This window comes from Aptenodytes forsteri, unplaced genomic scaffold (assembly GCF_000699145.1).
Source record: "Aptenodytes forsteri isolate BGI_AS27 unplaced genomic scaffold, ASM69914v1 Scaffold387, whole genome shotgun sequence".
Lineage (NCBI taxonomy): Eukaryota > Metazoa > Chordata > Aves > Sphenisciformes > Spheniscidae > Aptenodytes > Aptenodytes forsteri.
In genome coordinates this window covers 256,310-275,318 of record NW_008795368.1, presented here as the reverse complement: position 1 = coordinate 275,318, position 19,009 = coordinate 256,310, and the positions used below count along the sequence as shown (strand labels likewise).

Sequence of the window (19,009 nt, the reverse complement as noted above, 5' to 3'; positions counted from 1 at the left end):
GCCTGGTTCTTTCCCATTTCATTGATTGCGTTTTATAATTAACACACATAAAACAGAAGAGGGAGCTTCTGCCAAAGCAGCTGAGCCCCTACTAGCAAAGGAGTGACAGACACCTGCACGCCTCCATTTTTCAACCACAGATGTTCCTGTGCCAAAGGACACAGGGATCAACGTGGATTCAGGTAATCCTAGTCCTGATGCTGATGGCACAGTTTGAATTTGGATCAGAATCTCTCTCCACCCCTTTATCTCTGTGTGTAAAGCATGATGCAGGAAAATGGTAAGATCTGCCTGCAATTTTACAGCTAGTTAGGAATAAAACGTGCATGGGGTAGAGACCTTCCCGTTCCCAATCCTAACCTCAGTTTATCAAGGCCAGTCTTGCAGTCTGCCAAAAGGAACCACATCAGGCAAAAGGCACTTCAAGATAAGAATCTTAAGGTTTTTCCCTTCTAGTTCTCCTCTGTGTAGTAAAAGATGTCTCTTACCTGTTTTGTGGCATAATACCTTTCTGCTTTAATGATCATATCTACAATGAGGGCGTGATTGCTCCTTGATGCCACAGCTAGTGCAGTTTTTCCATGCTGAAAGCAAAGATAGTGAATCAGAACATTGTCTCATACATATGAGAATAAGTATATCATAGAAGAAACACAGGAGCTTCGTTTACAAAGCCCCATCCCTTTTTTTCAAGAAAATTTATTACTACAATTTTATGCATTCAGGGTAACTACAATCAAAGTTCTATGCTTTGCATGAGCTGTATCCCCTCAGCCCAGAGGTGGTCAATGTTTTCCCCACACTGAACTCCCCCTGAAGAATTTCAGAAACCTTCTGCACTCAGACTGCTGCATACTTCATACCAGCTTGCACTCTCTACTCACTGCTTCCAAGTTAGTGCAAGCCAAAGCATCCACAGGCTGAAAACTACCACAAACACAGTTCATTCACGTGTTATGGTTAAACTGGCATTTCAGATGGACAGGCTGGCAAAGTTGGAAACGTCCAATTTTAAGGGCAAACCGTCTTGTTTTGGATGGTAAGAGAAGCTGGCTCACAGAATGAAAAGAGGGTGTGGGAATGACTTTCTCATGCCAACTGAAGTGAGCACAACTGAAGGTGATGTTTCATGGGTAGTACAGGCAGTCAAAGGAATTAAAAACCATTGCTCTAATTCCAGCTGCAGAGGACTGCTCAGTCTAGCTGAACCCATCTCCGTTATCAGCACTTTGATGTAAAGGCATCTCAGTGGCTCTACAGGGTTCTCTCTGCAATTGTCTATTTTCAGCAGATTTGCACTGAGTAGACCTGCCTCAGATTTAAATATTCAGGGTATTCTCCACATATCAAGTGCTGGGCACTTTAGAAAATTGGACCTAAAAGAAGCCAACCCCTTAATTAGAAGGTTCAGTAATTAAATTATAAGGCATTTCAACTCTCCAGCTATTACAAAGTTTCCTAATATACACCTTTCAAGTTCTAGCTCCTCGCTCTGCTCAAGATCATTCTAATTAGCCTGTTTTTAGAAAAGCATCATATTGGAAGCCAAGGCATTTACATTTCATTAAATCTCTATAGCATAGACACACCATGTGTGAAGAGTCCAGCGACCACAAGAGCTCCTTGGGTCCCAGCTCTGGAAAGGTGCTCTGCATTTCGCAGGGAGGTGGAAGGGCAGAAAAGGGGGGTGTTTCTGGCCTCCTGTGCTACTGCAGATACCGCTGGCATCCTGTGTGTACACGTAGCATGGCAGTCTTGCACACAGAGAGCACTCCCTGCACTATCAATCACAACCAACGACAATTATATCTACAGGTGGGAGGAAGGAAGAGCTCCCAAGAGAGCATTTCCTGAGCTGTAACAGCTTGCAACTCGTGCAGATGCATGACATGCTCGGGAGACTGAGGACTTTCGCTGCTGGGGGACGGAGGCCAGGAAAACACTGTGCAATTGAAGTAGGCTCCCCTTTTTCCTGCTTACTGTTCAGTAAGGACAGGAACATTTTTGGCATCTCAGCACCAATTCAGTTCAAAGAGGGCTGTACTTGCGAATGTTCCCAGCGGTGGCATGGCCTCAGGGGTCATCCAGCGAACAGACAAGGGAAGAGCTACTCCAAGAAATAAACCCAATGCAGAAAGGTGACAGAACTTGTGCTGGCTCAGAGCCATACTCTCATAACATGCCCTGAACTCTGTCAACACTACTGTAATACCAGGGCACTATGCAGCCCAAAGGCTTGCAGGTGCTTAAGGACAAAGCAAGCTGTCCTGGTTTCGGCAGGGATAGAGTTAATTTCCTTCCTAGTAGCAGGTACAGTGCTGTGTTTTGGATTTAGGATGAGAACAATGTCGATAACACACCGATGTTTTAGTTGTTGCTAAGCAGTGCTTACGCTAGTCAAGGACTTTTCAGCTTCCCATGCTCTACCGACTGAGAAGGCTGGGGGTGCACAAGAAGCTGGGAGGGGGCCCAGCCAAACTGGCCACAGGGACATTCCATACCATGTGACGTCATGCTCAGTACATGAACTGGGGAAAGCTGGCCGGGAGGGGCCGCTGCTTGGGGACTGGCTGGGCATCGGTCAGCAGGTGGTGAGCAATTGCATTGTGCATCACTTGCTTTGTGTATTATTATTATTATATTATTATTATTACTATTTTATTTCAATTATTAAACTGTTTTTATCTCAACCCACGAGTTTTCTCACTTTTACTCTTCCGATTCTCTCCCCCATTCCACCGGGGGGGGGGGGGGCAGGGGGAGAGTGAGCGAGCAGCTGTGTAGTGCTCAGTTGCCAGTTGAGGTTAAACCATGACACAGGCAATAAGAAGTAATTTTCTGTGCCTGCCCTTGGAATACAAATAGGCAGAGACAATTTTCCAATGGCTAAGGCACTGTCTAACGTGGACAAGATTTCATTCCGGGTTAGTGTGTATGAGAACTGCAGCTCTCTGGCTAGTGTAGGCATGACTTGGAATGGCAAGGCTTAACTGCAATGCAGCATCTTACCTCAGCCTCCCAAAACACAGCAACCATGTCACCCGCACTCAGAGCCCCGAGCCTCATGTCAGGCTAGGGAAAAAAGAGATGATCCTAGTCCATAATGTTTTACTCCTCATCAGGACAGTTTTGTGTATGAAAATTACTTTTTTACTAAAGAGCTAGATTTTGCTCATGATAAACATCAAATCTGTCAATTCAGTCATACAGAAAATCAATATAGTGGTAACAGTATAAAAAGGGGAAGCTTAATCTTGCAGTAATTTAGCAAAATTTGTTAAAACTGGATTTGGTACTCTGTCCTTTCAAAAGCACTTCCCCAGACTCTTTGCTCTGGTACTTCTTCCAGCCATTGCCATTCTTGCCTCAGTCTTTCCAGGCTGAACATCAGCAACAGGGTCTAAGCACTCACCTGAACGGATCTGGGACGACTTCTCAGGGACACAGCACCACCATTTCCAGATGGCCTAGAGCGTTAAAGGGCAAACTCACCATCGCTGCAATTAGTGAAGCTGGCAGTACCTGTGCCTCTCCTGGCAATGAACCCGGCTGTGGGTGCACAGTTACAACAGCCGCAGGCTGTTTTCCACTCCGTAAGCCTAGTCCTTTTTTCCATCAGAGATCTCTGGCAGCAGGGTTTACCCTTGAAACTACAGAGCTTGGAAGTTTTACAGCTCTTCGCTAAAACCATTTCAGATCTCTGTAAGCTGCAGGTACGGCAATATTAAAAAGAGAGTTCCTTTGTAACAACTAACAGCTAGCTTTACCTAGGAAAGACAACTGGCAACAAGTGCTTCCTGCATCTCTGGGAAGAAGGTTATAAAACAAAATAAAATCGCATAATCCTTGCATGGGTGAGGAATGCAATCTACCTTATCCACGGTCTTGAGATCGCAGCCTGCCTTCAGCAGCACTTCCACCAGCTCCACATCGCCAAGATCAGCTGCCAGATGTAGAGGGGTTTCCTGCCTCTGGAATTAATGACACCAAATAAATACAATAAGCCAAACTCCCTCTTAGAATCAGAGTGCCACAATCTGAATCTAAAGAAGATTCACAACAAGAGATGGCCTTGGCTAGAAAACACTGAACAGAATGAAATCATTTAACTTTTGAGTGATCTAACTGCCAGTTTTGTTTCAGGCGAACGAGAGCATGTGGGATCTTCACAGGAAAACCAGGCAGGAGTTCCAGCTGACTCAGGAAAAAGTAGCTGTCATGCCCCTCTAATGTACTGTCACCTAACGAGCTCTCTTTCTTCCCTCTTAAAACAAGGTGTTTTGGACAGAGTGCTTCATGTGACTGCCAACCCCCACCCATACTATCCTCTCGAGTAACCTTTCCCCTGCTGAAATTCATGCAAAGACAACTGGACATCTATAATTTTCAACAGTACATCGTGCCACAGTCCATAACAGGGTTTGTTAGCCAGCCCTGCCACAAAACAATGATATGTAGCAGGTCTACCTGCTCCATAATGGATTCAGTGAACCTTAAACCACACACACAAAAAAAAAGGAAGGGGAAAAAAAAGCATTAAACAAAACCAGACCATTTACAAGAAGTACAGCTAAAGGGGCATTCAACTTCAAGTCTAATCTTTGGGTCTGAAATGAAAGTTGTGTAGTCTCTACACAGCTGCTTGTACCCAAACAAAACCTATTTATTTATTTATCGTTCTATAGACTGTTAGAATAAGGAATTCCAGACTTCTATGGGTGTAATGCAGCAGCAAGTAAGATATGTTGTCATTTGTGGAAGCCCTGCATATATGGACATGTCCCTTAGCATGTTTCATGTGACACAGCATCCTTTTAAGTTGAAGGTTTTGTGCCTGTGCTTGTCTGATGTTGCAAGTCTACATTCTGTAGGTCTGGTTAGAGAACTTTTTTGGCCTTTAGATCTTAACTTAAAGGTTGCAGAGTCAAACACCAAGACCTTACACACTAAGAAACACCAGCCTCAGGGTTCCACGTTAGAGTATCTCATCAGCTCTTTTGGGAATACACACTATGATCACATGAACTCATAAATTTCCCCCAACAATACATCCTACTTTCTTTCTGCAGTAATTTAGAGATATGTATGTAGCTATTGTATGTAACTTCAGACATGCTAGAGACAAAGCACTAAACATTTCTGAAAGATGTGTTCAAGAAGTTTACAAAATTCTCTAAGAGCTTACCATCATACTTGTGTCCAGCCACAAATGACAGCCTCTGCCTCCCACAAAAATGTGTATAAATTAATCTTTAGCAATAAAATGGTCAGTGGGAAGGAGCGAACTACAGATTTCTCATAGACTAGGCCTTGTTACTATCATGGGGAGCATCCCCACCTGTCATGTGGGAGACCAGGGAGCATTTTCCCAACAGGGAGCCACAGTGCCCAATGTGGGACTCAACAGACCTGGTGGGACAGTGTCTCCACAGCTGAGATGTAGGGTCAATGAGGAGGGGGAAGAGACATTCTCTTTGAAGCACCTCAGTTAGCAGGCCAGTCTATACGCAGTTGGTGCCTCAATGACTGCCCAGTCCATTATGGCCAGGGTGCCAGTGTACAACATCCACGAGCTCTGTACAAACTTCTGCCACATGGACCATGAGCACTGGATGTCATCTGGATCTTTGGAGGCCTGGTTGTTGGCCAGGTCGCCGTAGACCACTTCCACCACCATTAACTCCCTCAGATACTAGATACCTTCTTCTGTGGTAGTCTACTTGCCTTGCTGGTTTACAATACCTTCTTTGAGGAGATACCTTGCCTTCACACTCAATAAGAGCCACCTCCAGAGGCTTGCAGGTGGCTGTCTCTCTTCCGATCCCTTTGTCAGTGCCATAGTCCCTAGAGATGGACCCCAGTTGCTGGGCTTCCCTACGTTCCCAGCACTGGAGCAACCAGGTAGCAATGCACTCACCTTGCTGATGGATGAATACTTGCTGCCTATCTCATAGGTCGTTCAGGGATGGGGACCAGGTAGTTGGTGGAAACTAATTTTGTAATTAGTTTTCTTTTGTAATTCCTCTCTCTTCCCTCTCCTGTCCTGCTGCAGACCAGGCTGCCTCTTCTGACTCTTCCCCTTTCCACCCCTCAGCAGGAGCTGCTGCTTCTCTTACTAACCAAGTTGACGTCCGCTTCCACCATTTCTTCTTGAGTACATGAGCAACTATTATACTTGAGGGTTGGGTCTCTGGTTAAGCCACTGTGTGTGCCCTCAGACTGAGTGACCTTTTCAGTGTCCATATGGGTGGCTTCAGAGCAGGAGACTTTCTCAGCATCCCTTTGTGTGCTTCTTGATCAGGAGACCCTCTTTCTCTTTTGAGGGCACTGGATGACAGCTCAGTAGTCATGGGCCAGGCCCCAACACAGCATTAGAAGTCTCTGTGTTTCATTGGTGCAGGCAAGGCTCCCCTCCTTCAAATGGTGTACCAATTACCTGGGACTACATACCTGTTCAGGCATGAAATCCGAAGCTATCGGAGGCAATAACAGCCCCAGGCACCTGCCCAACTCCTCCCACACACCCTGCCACCCAAGGATTGACCAGCTCCGGGCACATGCCTGTGTGGCATTCCCAATTAGTTGTTTAGCCTTACAAACAATAATAAAAATCAGGCTCACGACACACACTACTATGATCAGTCTGATTACACAAGGATGTTCAAGGAACTGAGAGGCCATTACAAGAAGATGGGAGAGACCTATCCTGGAGAAGAAGAAGGGGTACGTGTCATTTGTTCCTCTCTCCACAAAGTGTCTCTCCAAGGCAAAAAGGGGAAAGGTGTAATTGCTGATTTTCTCCATGAGATGGTTCTCTGAGTACCCAGATAGCAGCAGCACAGGGCCCAAAAATACCGGATTAGGCTCAAGGCCAGTGCTTTTATCATGGCTCTGCCAGGCAAAGCAAAACAAAGTGATACACAACACAGCAAAAGCTGAAAATGGTCATCAACAATTATAGGAGGTTTTGTACAGCAAAAAAGGTATCAAGCAAGCTAGCACCAAAGTAAATACGTCGGCACCACACATCACATGGCCTTCCGCAGAGGACAGTATACAGTACCTGAGGGGATTAGTGGTGGTGCAGGTGGTCTACAGCGAACTGGCCACCAACCAACCAGGCCTCCAAAGACGACCGGCACCAAGCGGGCCAAACAATTCTAGTAAAGTGGGGGGGAAAACAGATGCCCCCGTCCCTGGGTGGGCTCGAACCACCAACCTTTTGGTTAACAGCCAAACGCGCTAACCCATTGCGCCACAGAGACCTGTGACTTCATTACTCAGTGTGATGTTGTGTGGTGTGGAGCATCACTTTGGTCAGTTCTGGTCATCTGCTTGGTTGTGTCCCTTCCCAGCTCCCTGTGCACCCCCAGCCTATTCACTGGAAGAGCAGAGCGTGAAATGCGGAAGGCCTTGGTGCTGTGCAAACACTGTTCAGCAACAGCTAAAACATTGGTGCCTTACCAGCACTGTTTTGGTCACAAATCTAAAACACAGCACCATAGGGGCTGCTATGAAAAAAATTAACTCCATCCCAGCCAAGTGACACTCGGCACTGGGTTTCCCTCTGAGATCACTACCATTGAGACATTTGTCATTTATTATGCATGAATTGTAACACTCCAACAATAAATTAATCCAAGTATTTTCTGAGTATATAGCATTTTGCTATCCTTATCTTGCACAAACAATACTAGCACAGCATGTACCAGTGACTAATACATATGCACACATGCAAAAAGATAAGGAGGGAACTGCCTCTTCCTTCCTATTCTTTTGTACCCTGAGCTTGTAAGGAAAAAATTATTTCAAGCAAAATCCACATAATCTCCTCTCTACCAGTGAAGTTATGTTAATTCCCAGTTTTTCTTACGTGATTTAAGGAGTTTATATCATGATTGGCATCCAAGAGGCTTTTTACTACCAGTAGATGATTATTGATGACTGCTAAATGGAGAGGGGAATTCTTCTGCTGTGGAGGGAAAATAATAAACTATTATACTTGGGTACATTATTAGAAGTTCATTCAAACAAGAAAGAGGTTCTCATTAAAATCCGCCCCTTGCAAAGGTGATATGCTCTAGCAGAGGTTCAAGACCACAGAAAACACACCTTGAGGTGCAGAGTTATGTCAGAGATGGCAGCCTGCTCCTGCAACACCTACAGCAGCAGGTAAACAAATACAGCTGAGAAACCCAGAAATGAGTGCACGGGGTGCGTATCAGTGTGTCACCACTTTGGAACACAGCAAGGCACTCCTCTTATGTGTTCATACCTGGGATGTGCTGCAACCCTTGGCCGACAACAGAAAGGTTAGGGTAATGTTTCTGTTCCCTCAGAAAATTGGGTTTTCCCTTAGTTGAATAGGCTGGAGATAGATTAATTCTGTATTGGGTAAACAGATGTCAAAATCTACTTTCCAGGAATAAACTCTTGTCACATATTGCTGCTGGAAATATTCTTCATACTAAACTGACTTGCTGTCATATTTATAAAAAGCAAATTACAGCTAGAAAGAAATTAAGGGTTTTTTACTTGAGTGGTTATTCATGAAAATAACTGGGACGCAGGTCCAGCACCAGTCACAATCCAACCATTAGATTGGCAAGATCACTTTGCATGTTGAACATGTGACTCATCGGTTTCTTGTTAAATACAGCTAAAAAAAGAATTCCATAGCAGTGCCATTCACCGGTGCCAGACACCAGTTCATTAGTGTCCTTATAAACCACAGCCATTTCTTCAGGGCTAAAGAAAAACAAAGCAAGCTCTTACGCAATGCTGCACTGGAAATATTTCCAAAATGTAAGTTACAATTTTATGAGTTGCTTCTGCTTCTGCTTCAGCCAATGAGAACAAGTAGCACAACAACTGCCTGATCTTTAAAATAAATCATTTCAAGCACATCATAAATTGTTCTTCCTTGATAACATTACGCAACAGGCCAGTGATCATGGCAGATAAGTCACGAAGCCTAGATTCAATTTTCATCCTGTATTGTAGAAGTAGGAAATAATTTCCTATTTACAGAAAATCTCAGCTGTAACAAAAACTCTAACATCTAAATTGAGACAAGATTTGAATATTAGGAATACCTCTTTCTTTTTAAACCCCAAAGAATGGTGGCATGCAGATTTTGAAGGCATATGCTTTGAGTGCAGAGGGTGAAAGCACTGAAGTGTTTATTTACCTTTTATTTACCTTTATTCAAAATCAGTTACAAGTGTTAACTCTTTGCCCATGACAAGATGAAGTGGCACACAGGGATGTCTGCATTACTGCTGCTTAGTTCAAGCAGGGTACTTTGCTCATCTTCTCATAACGCCCAGTCCTTGGTTTAGCCTGGCCACTTCTACACTGCACTGCACCAGTCTGTCCAGGCACTGACTGGGTTTGTACAACATTTTGCTAACCAACATCCATAAACCATGTAATAATGTGTATAGTAAAAAAAAAAAAAGAAACTAGTCAGTCTCATTCAGCTGTCTGTATTCCCAAGGACGGCCATAAAAGACAGGACATGCTGAACAACAGCAGAACAGTTATACTGATATACACTCACCTCAGGTTTAGGGACCAGGTCAATATTCTTATCAATAAGAAAAGTGACCAAGGACAGATGTCTATTCTGAATTGCAATCTGCAAGGCGCTGCTATTGTTCTGAAAGAAATGGTATGTATGGCAAAAACTTACATTTTTGTTGCTGGAAAAACAGCACTAAAGAGAGCTATGAATACCGGACAATGTTTCATTTAAATTTGTGTTATTATCCTCTCCCAAACAAACCCTCCCTTTGATAAAATGATATAAAATGAAATGGATCAGCAGTTAGTGTGATGTGTTTTTGTAAATACTGAAGGGACTTCTCATTTTAACTATATCACAACAAACATGCTAAAACCACCAGTATTAAATAGTCCTTTTCAATCTCTCTTAAGGAAGAGTTAAATGAGCATTGTCAGCTACCCTGCACCATGGACAAAGCCAACATGTCTCCTAGTCTGTTAGTTCAGTTTGACCTTTAACAAGCAAGTAAAGTCACATTAACAAACTTTTAAAAATAAATCAATAGAAAATTTTCACTTAGTAATTCTGCTAAAACAAACAAGCTCTCAGTCTGCTGGAATCATAAATTTCTCGCAGCAGGCAAGCCAAGGCCGTTCAACAGATGTGAGCTGGACGGGAGTCTAGGAACCAGATGTGGAGAACAGGTTTGTCATCAGGTCAGTCATACACACTGCCAAAAAGGAGGAGTTTCAATTACCCTAGTTGGTTACATTTCCTAGTCATATGTTTTACTATTGGACATACAGTAAATAAAAAAGCTCCACCACAGTACTCTGTCAAATAAATCTATGCTATATTTCTTCCACATCAGTTTTATTCTGTTAGCACTCTCTACATTCCCAATTCTATTTCATTAATTTATTTTTTTACTATTTCATAAAAATAAGCAGAGCAAATATACTATTAGTACACACAGAAAAGAGAAGATAAGGTCCTTCCCACAGCCCAGGATGTCCCAGTACCTGTGTGCTGGAGGGATACTGTGTACATACTTGAGTTAAAACATTGATGTCACTCCCTGCTTCCAGTAAGAGTTCAGCACATTTTTCATGACCTCCTTCAACAGACAAATAAAATGGAGTTTCTCCGTTCTAGACCAACAGAGAGAAAATGTCTGTTCCAATTTAAGCCATGTGACTATAAGGCTGTGACACAGAACAGGTTAGCTCAATCAGACTCATCCAGCTCAATAGAAAAGGGGAGATGGTCACAAAAGAACACAACCTGAATGCTCCTAAAATAACTCTTAAATGAAATGGCGACTCACCAGCACTTAAGTGACAGATGACATTTATGTGGACAGATATATGGTAAGGTTTACGATATAGATAACTATTTAATAAATATTAATCGCGTTCTTTTCAAAGAAGATTGCTAGCAACAGGCACAGAAACAAAGATGGTGGGTAGCAATTGCTGCCATTCAACACCGGGCAACACTGCTAGCATGCTAGCACATACCGTAAGTACCAATTTCTGCCAGTCCAACGCCATGGATTTCTGACGAATTCCCACCTGTACTGCTAGTTATAAGGAGCACTTTGAGCAGAAATAATCCTGTGGCATATTTATTTCAAATCTTCTCACCCCAAAAAAGTCTCCAAGTCTCCACAGCAAGTCTCTAAAATAAGTTACATCAACTGCACAATGATTTAATCCCTGCTTCTCAACTCCTAAAATACACAAAGGTTTACTGAAAGTTACTCTAGTGCTTCAGCATTCACAGAAGCATCAATAAATCCTGATTTTTCTTTGCTTAAACTCCTGCCACCATTATTTTGGTAAACTTAACATATTTTAGTGCTTTGCTCACGCTGGGGGAAAGAGAGACCTGTTTATCCACAGACCAGAACATCTGCAGCTGGACAGGAAGGTCACACCATTAGCCATGGCGAGGCAGGGACACAAGCAGTACAAGCTGTGTGTGCAGAAGCAACATTGTTAGACAAGGCTTGGAAACATGAGGGCTTCACATTTCAAAAAGGGGCTTATGTGCCTCAAAGCTTGCACAGCTGGAAATATCAGACAAGTTGGATGAGAACCCCTCGACCCATAAATCTGTTGCTGATTAAGGAAGAGGAAGGCCTTGGGTAGGAGTGGGTGTCCCTCACTCATTTCTCCCGCTGGGCCAGCAGAACAGACGGTCAACCACACAGCAGCTTCCCTCAACGGGCATGCCAGCCCGCAACAAAGTGAATTAACTTGCTCAGTTCATTCCAGCTGCCCCGCAGAAGAAGCAGAAGACACAAGGACTCTTTGCAAAGCAGGAACACTGAGTCGAGTAGTTACTGTGCATTTCCCTCCTCCACTCCTACTTTAAGCCTTAAAATTAAGCTCACGAGTGCATCAACTCAGGGATGCAACTTTCACAGCTAATATGCCATTTATGAATATGCTGGCTGGGCTCACCAACACTAACCTGGGAAAGAAAAAGTGAGTAGGTAGTGTCTGCAGCCAATTCTGTGCAGTCAATTGAGACCAGATGAACAAGGTACAAATCTGAGACCTCTTTGCTGAGGTGCCTGCGATGGTATGTGCTGGGTATGCATGTTGAACTGGCTCAGTGAATAGCCTGAAAAGCACCAGAGATGGTAAAAGGAATGGGATCACGTGGCCAGAAATGTTGGAGGACAGGAAGCAAGGTGGGGGTTAGGCCCTCCTCTGTTTCCTTCTACCAGTAGTTATGCGAGGGCATGCGAGACGGAGCAGAGGCCATTGTGTGAGGAATAGAGGACAGAAGAAGACACATTGAAGGAGTTAATGGAGCTGAATTTACTGGAGGACAGACAGCAAAACACAAAGGTACTAGAAAAGCAGCAAAACTAATGAAGTCTACTTAGTGCAACACTTATCCCTTTAAAGATGTTATTTTTTAGTTGATTTTTCAAATTTCTAACTTTATCTCTTTCAGTAACTTCTGTGTCCTTACCTGATTGAGGTCATTTATTTCCTCCCAGTGTTCGAGCAGAATTTCTACAACTTTGCTGTGACCATTTTTGGCTGCTAGATGCAATGCTGTGTTTCCTTCCTTGAAATTAAAATGTCAAATAAGATATTTTAAAACACAAAATAAAGTTGAAACATCGAGTAAAAACAACATGCACTTAAACACAAAGCCTTTGGTCTTTCTATCTCTCTTTTACATACAAGGAGGAGGAGGCAGATCCACACAGCATGTTCCAAGATTCAGACTAATCCAAATGGAACCTTTTCATACGTATGCAGGCATGACCTTGGTCTAGTTGGTTGTCTCATATTCTGAAAACTGCAGTGTATTATCAGTGAAAAAGACCTAAAATCCTAACTCCTGAAGAATGAATCAGAAGAAAACTTTGGGCACTGGTTCCTACAAGGATGGGGACATCAAGCCCCCAAAAGCACCAATTTAAAGATAAACGCCCAAAACCTGGGTAAGTATATATAATCTTGTAGTGGCTTTGATGCCAACGTCACAATCTTCAATCCTCTTCACAGTCAGTACAATTCCTCACTAGCTAATTAAGAAAAAAAAATAGCACTCCAGCAAGCAGATAAAAACAAAGAGCAAGCTAGATGATTATCAGGAAGAGCAGCAGCTTTTGAGCTAAGGACAATGCTGGCACAAGAACAAGCATAAAACTGGCTAGAAACAAACTGAAGCTGGAAATTAGGAGAAGGATCCTAACCCTCAGAGAAATAAGGGTCCAGAACAGCTTTTCAAATCAGAGCACTGTGGAGGTGGAGAGGCAGAAAATCCAAATACATTTTAGGAAAAGGTATGTTTGTTAATTGATGGTTACGGTGCGATTGCTTTCAGTGACCCATGAGATGACTTGCTGTCCTGGCTTCTTACCTACTTACTCTTTAGGACCACAGCATTCACCTCCCATCATTGCTGCTTTACAAGTTCAGCCTGCTAGATGTCTGGGACAACTGTTATTTAACTGCTGCTGATAAACTACTCAGCACATCAGAGCTCCAGGTTGCACTGCAGCTTTTAAAGTATCACCAGAATACAAAAAAAAAAAAACACCCAAACCCCAAACCTGTAACTTCCTGGGTGCTTGCTTACATGGTTCTATAAATGCAGTATCTGACCATTTTAGAATTTTTAATGTATTTATCCTTGCAATGCCTCAGATGCAGAAAACACTGACGTGCTCATTCCACAAATAGTGAAGAAAGGAGTAAGGAAATTTAAGGGAAGACTTTGAAAGTTATTTAGACACCTTAAAATGCAGTGTCAAAAGCAAACTCAATCAGATTGAAGCGTTTAGGCACTTCTGAAAAATCCCCATGTGTGTTTATTTGCACACTGAAGTATTTAAACAATTTTGAAAAATTAGTCATGTGGGACTTAGCAGTGATGCACAGACACAGCCGAGCAGAGTGAAAAACCGGGAAATGCGATCTCCCAGCACAGAGGCTGGCGGCTTAATCACCAGACCTTCCTGCTTCTCCCACCAGACAGCATATGCTAGTCTTGCTTTACATGAATTATTAATGCATATGGAAAAGCCTCCTGGCAATAAGACCAGAAGTTCCACTGTCCTCCCTTAATTACTGAAAAATCATCATCCTTGTATATTTGTTGGTCCAATATATATCACTGCCAGCACCGTGACATCTGCATAGCTTGTTCATATCGCTTGGTTATGTAGTAACTACACTGAAACAAAGTAGTCTTTCACAAGCACATTTTTAGTTGTACTTCTGTGGAAAAGAAACCTTTACCTTATCTTTTTCAGATGTAAACAGCTTCAGAGAAATCAAATTGTTTATCATGTCAACATGTCCTTTTTCAGATGCCAGAAGAAATGGCTTTTTACCTTTCTAGAAAACAATTATGGAAAGAAACACAATGTTATTGAAAGTAAAAACACTTTGCTTCCAGTTACTAGATATATGGCATGCATATGTGTATGTATGTTCTGCATAAAAATTTATATATTGTATGACAAAGTAAATCAACAAAAAAGTAGATATATACAAAAAGAGTAAGAATTAAAAAAATATGCAATATTTACTTAGTGTAAAAAACCAGATTATACATCTTGCATAACCTAAAGAAAATATTTGAAAACTGTTTGGAAATGGTAACGAGGTAGAAAATGTGCTCAAAATATTTAATTCTTAATTATTCTCAGTATGAAACTATTTCTCAAAAGAACCGTTTCATTAAAAGCCTGATGACGCTCAGAAATAGGCAGTAAAGAAGTCGCAAGATTTATTTCCATGGCGTAACACGTTTGATCTGAATTCTGCAAGCACAGACCAGAACAACCATATCTCAAAAGTTTCATCCAGGAGGCCTGAATTTAGTGGTGTACATTGTGGGGTTTTTTTGGTGGTGGTTAAACTAACAAAAACTTTTCCAACTGTTTACAACTCAACTGCAGAAAGTTATCTTGACATAAAACTATACCACTGGTCAGACAGTGAGGCCGTCGGACCAGTTAGATGGCCCCACTACCTGATAGTGGCCTATATTAAATGTCTAAGAAAAAAAATGCAAGCAATTAATAGATAATTATGAAATAACCTCAACATAACGAAGATTCTTCTTCCCCTTTCCTTTCCCAAGGCCTAAAACACAAAGGCTTGTTTTGTTAAATTAACTCTGTTTTGCCCGCCTTGTCACATGTAGAAAGAATTCAGAATTTTGCACCCCTGGGTCAATACAATTCAAGACTCAAAAAAAAGGATAGGGGTTTTTGTTCTTTTTGTGACAGATCCTACAAGAATAAATTTTTCTCGTGTAAAGGTAAAATATCCTACTTAGCTAAGTAAGCCTTCAAAGCAAGATCCCAACATTGTGGGAAGGAAAAATAAAAACACAGCAAATCTGATGAGGACAAGGCCCTGGCACTGTTGAAGAACTGGTGCACCTCTGTAGGATGGCTGCACATAGTTTTATGTTCTATGTTGGCAAAATATGCCCGTGTTGGCCATAACTGGCAGGTTTTGGTAAGGGCAGGGGGCTGCAGGGTTGAGCTGTGTGGGAGGAGGTCAGAGACTGCCCTATGTTGGTCACAGACATTTCCAGCTGGCTCCAGAACAGGCAAAACTGACCCACCACGTGTCAGCACTCAATGCATCAGAGGAGCACGATACCTCTGTGAAAACATATTTAAGAAAGGGTGGTCACTGCTACAGGGAGGATGCACAAGGGGAGATACAGGAGGAGACATGAGAGGATGCAAGGGAAGAGACACAGGAGGAGGTAAACCCACAGGGTGACTGCAGCCCATGGAAGAACCCTTGCTGGAGCAGAGGAAAAGAGTAAGAAACAAAGAGCGGAAAAAAAAGGAAACCACTGCGGACTGACCCAACCTCCTCTGCCTCCCATCACCTCACCGATGGGACCGAGCATCACATGCAGCAAAAGCAAGGGGAGCAGGGGAGGAGAGGTGTCTGGAGTTCAGCTGAGACAGACAAAGAGGGAGGAAAGGTGTTTTCCCTAAGTGCTTGTCTGGCTGTTTGTCTTACTTGTTTCTCAATACCCAAATCAGTAATTAAAGTTTATATAACTGGCAACAAATTAAAATTCATTCAAATTCAACAAGTCAAGATTGTTTTGCCCACAACAGATGACTCATGACATCAAAGAAATAAACAGAAAGAAACATACTGTACCCCATCAGGTTTGTTCAAGTCATTCAGATGAAGATCTTGGAGAAAATAATCAACTATTTTAACGTTGTTGTTCTGAGCTGCAAAGTGCAGTACATTCATTCCTTCCTGAAAAACCATAAGTAACTCTTTAAGAACAAGTTTGATATTTTCCCAACATAAACATGTTTAGACTTGGTAAAAATTTGTCATCAACAAACCTCATTCTTAGCCTTTTGATCAGCGCCTGCTTTAACTAATTTTCGCATTATATCCAGATTTCCAGTCCAAGCTGCAAGATGAATCACTGTCAGGCCATGCTTCAAATAAAATGATAAAGGCAGAAATTACCACAAAAATACCTCATGCCAAATTTCTTTAAATCTTCTTTATTAATTCAGTGTATGAGTGGGTTCTGCTCTGCAGGCTCTTAGAAAATCAGTATTAACACCTGGCAGTATGAGTGGGATTCATCTCACTTAAATTAAGCTAAATGTCATGCATCAAGACCTAGCTAAATGTTCAGGCTGCCCCTCTTCTTGACAGAAGGTCTGGCATCTCCAGAGAAGGACTAATCCCATTTTAAGATGGGGGGATTAAATACTACCTGGAAATGATTCCCTCTCTCCAGAAACCATGCAGATAGTTAGCACCGGGTGCGGTGGATGACATTTCAGGTGATGATACGTAATGACTATATTTCCATGAGTCACTATAATTTTCCAGTTAGCCCTCTTTTTAGGGTTCGCTTTTCTTCTCTCAAATACTCTAAAAAGTTCTGCACTTATAGGAAAAAAATGCCCGTTGTTAAATTCTTAGAGCCAAAAGGAATAAAGATAAGGAACTTCGAGCCAGTGTCTCCCATCTTGGCCACAGATCTCTCTAGCTTTTCCACATCTCTTCCTCAATTTGTGTGCGCTGTGTCCAGATGCAGCATCATAAATCATGGCTTATTGTGCTAAGTGCTGTGTAAACACCAGACATTCATACTCCACCGTAAAAGCACATGGTCTAAGAGATGGAGTCAGAGGAACCTAAAGGAAGCAAGAGGGATCAAGGCACTTCCTTAGCAGTTACAACCCTTCCCCAGTTTCTCTTCTGTAAATGAGGAATAAATAGCTTGACTCCCATCTCTACTGGAGAACAGGAACAGATTTTATGCACGTTGGTATAACACTTCGGACAGCAGGACGCTTGCTGTGACAGGGACTTCAGGATACGACTCACAAACTATTCACTGAATAACAAAACAGTTCAGGCTGGAAGAGGCCTCTGGAAGGCATACTTCTACGACCTCCTGCTCAAAGCCTGTCCTACTGGATCAGGTTGCTCATGACCTTCTCCTGTCAAGTTTTGAATAGCCTAAAGATTGAGATTCCACAGACTCTCTGGAAAACCTGTTTCAGTGTTTGACCACACTGACAGTGAATTTTTTTTCTCCTTGTACCTAATTGGGACCTCCTGTGTTGCAGTTTGTGTCCATTGCCTCTTGTCCTATCACTGTGCACCTCTGAGAAGAGTCTGTCTCTGTCCTCTCTGATTAGTCCCCTTACATAGCTGTAGACAGCCATAAGGTCTCCCTCTTACCATTCTCCTCCCAAGGCTGAGCAGACCCAGCTCTCTCAGCACCTCCTCATACACTATGTGCCCCAGTCCTAATCATCCTAGGGGCTCTGCACTGGACTTGCTCCAGCTTATCAACATCTTTCCCATATTAGGGAGTCCCAGACTGGGCACAGCAAGCAGAAATTGCAGTCAAAAACAGTGGAGGGCAATATGGAACATGCATCTGGTGCGCAGGCTACAAGAATAAAGCTGGGCTTGGGCAAAATTTGTGACTGTGGCTCAAAAGTCTGCCCTGAAAAACCTTCCCAGCTCTGACCAAGGAGAAAAAGTAACTAGACCTGGTAGCCTTATACAATGAGAAGACTAGCCTAGTGGATGAGGGGAGAGAAATGAATGTTTATCTTTTCATAACGCTTTTGACACTATCCCCATGGCATCCTTGTAGACAAACCGATGAAGTACAGGCGCAGACAAACAGATATACCAAGGTGTACTGAAAGCCAGCTGAACTGCCAGGCCCAAAGTGTTCTGATCAGCAGCACAAAGTCCAGCTAGAGACCAGTCACTAGCAATGTACGCTAGGCATTGATCCTGGGTCCAGTACTGTTTAACATCTTCATTAATGACTTGAATGATGGGGCAGAGTGCACCTGCAGCAAATTTATAGATTATGTTAAATTGGAAGGAGTAGCTGATGGACCAGATTTGTGTGGTGCCATCCAGAGGGACCTCAATAGGCTGGAGAAATGGGCTGACAAGAACCTTATGAAATTCAACAAGGGGAAATGCAAAGTCCTGTACCTGGGGAGGAGCAACCCCAGGAACCAGTACTGACTGGGAGCCAATTGCCAGGAAAGCAGCTTGGCAGAGAAGGACCTGGGGCTCCTGGTGGACACTAAGTTGAACATGAGCCAGCAACGTGCCCTTGCAGCACACAATGCAAATGGTATCCTGGGCTGCATTAGGAAGAGCACTGCCACCTGATCAAGGGAGGTGATCCTTCCCCTCTACTCACTGGTGAGACACACCTGGAGTAATGTGTCCACTTCTGGGCTTCCCAGTATAGGAGAGACATGGACACACTGCACAGAGTCCAGCAAAGGGCCACAAAGATGACTAAGGGACATCTGACATATGAGGAGAGGTTGAGAGACCTGGGACTATTTAGCCAAAGAAGGCTGAGGTGGATCTTAGAATCATAGAATCATAGAATCATTGAGGTTGGAAAAGACCTCTAAGATCATCGAGTCCAACCGTCAACCCAACACCACCATGCCCACTAAAC

General features: G+C 43.0%; 1 protein-coding gene and 1 non-coding gene across 2 annotated transcripts in view; both read right to left on the bottom strand.

The window, feature by feature from the left end:
• The window catches only part of ANKDD1B (ankyrin repeat and death domain containing 1B), a 34,164-nt gene that overhangs the window by 5,545 nt on the left and 9,610 nt on the right, over window positions 1–19,009 (bottom strand). The window contains exons 4-12 of the mRNA XM_019472352.1: window positions 16,380–16,478; window positions 16,183–16,287; window positions 14,281–14,379; window positions 12,497–12,595; window positions 10,561–10,659; window positions 9,563–9,661; window positions 7,874–7,972; window positions 3,873–3,971; window positions 489–584 (exon numbers count right to left, since the gene is read on the bottom strand). Of these exons, the coding sequence (XP_019327897.1) occupies window positions 489–584; window positions 3,873–3,971; window positions 7,874–7,972; window positions 9,563–9,661; window positions 10,561–10,659; window positions 12,497–12,595; window positions 14,281–14,379; window positions 16,183–16,287; window positions 16,380–16,478 (894 nt within the window). The remainder of the gene's footprint in view (window positions 1–488; window positions 585–3,872; window positions 3,972–7,873; window positions 7,973–9,562; window positions 9,662–10,560; window positions 10,660–12,496; window positions 12,596–14,280; window positions 14,380–16,182; window positions 16,288–16,379; window positions 16,479–19,009) is intronic.
• On the bottom strand, window positions 7,192–7,265 carry TRNAN-GUU. The gene has a single exon. It is a non-coding gene; the product is annotated as a tRNA-Asn (tRNA).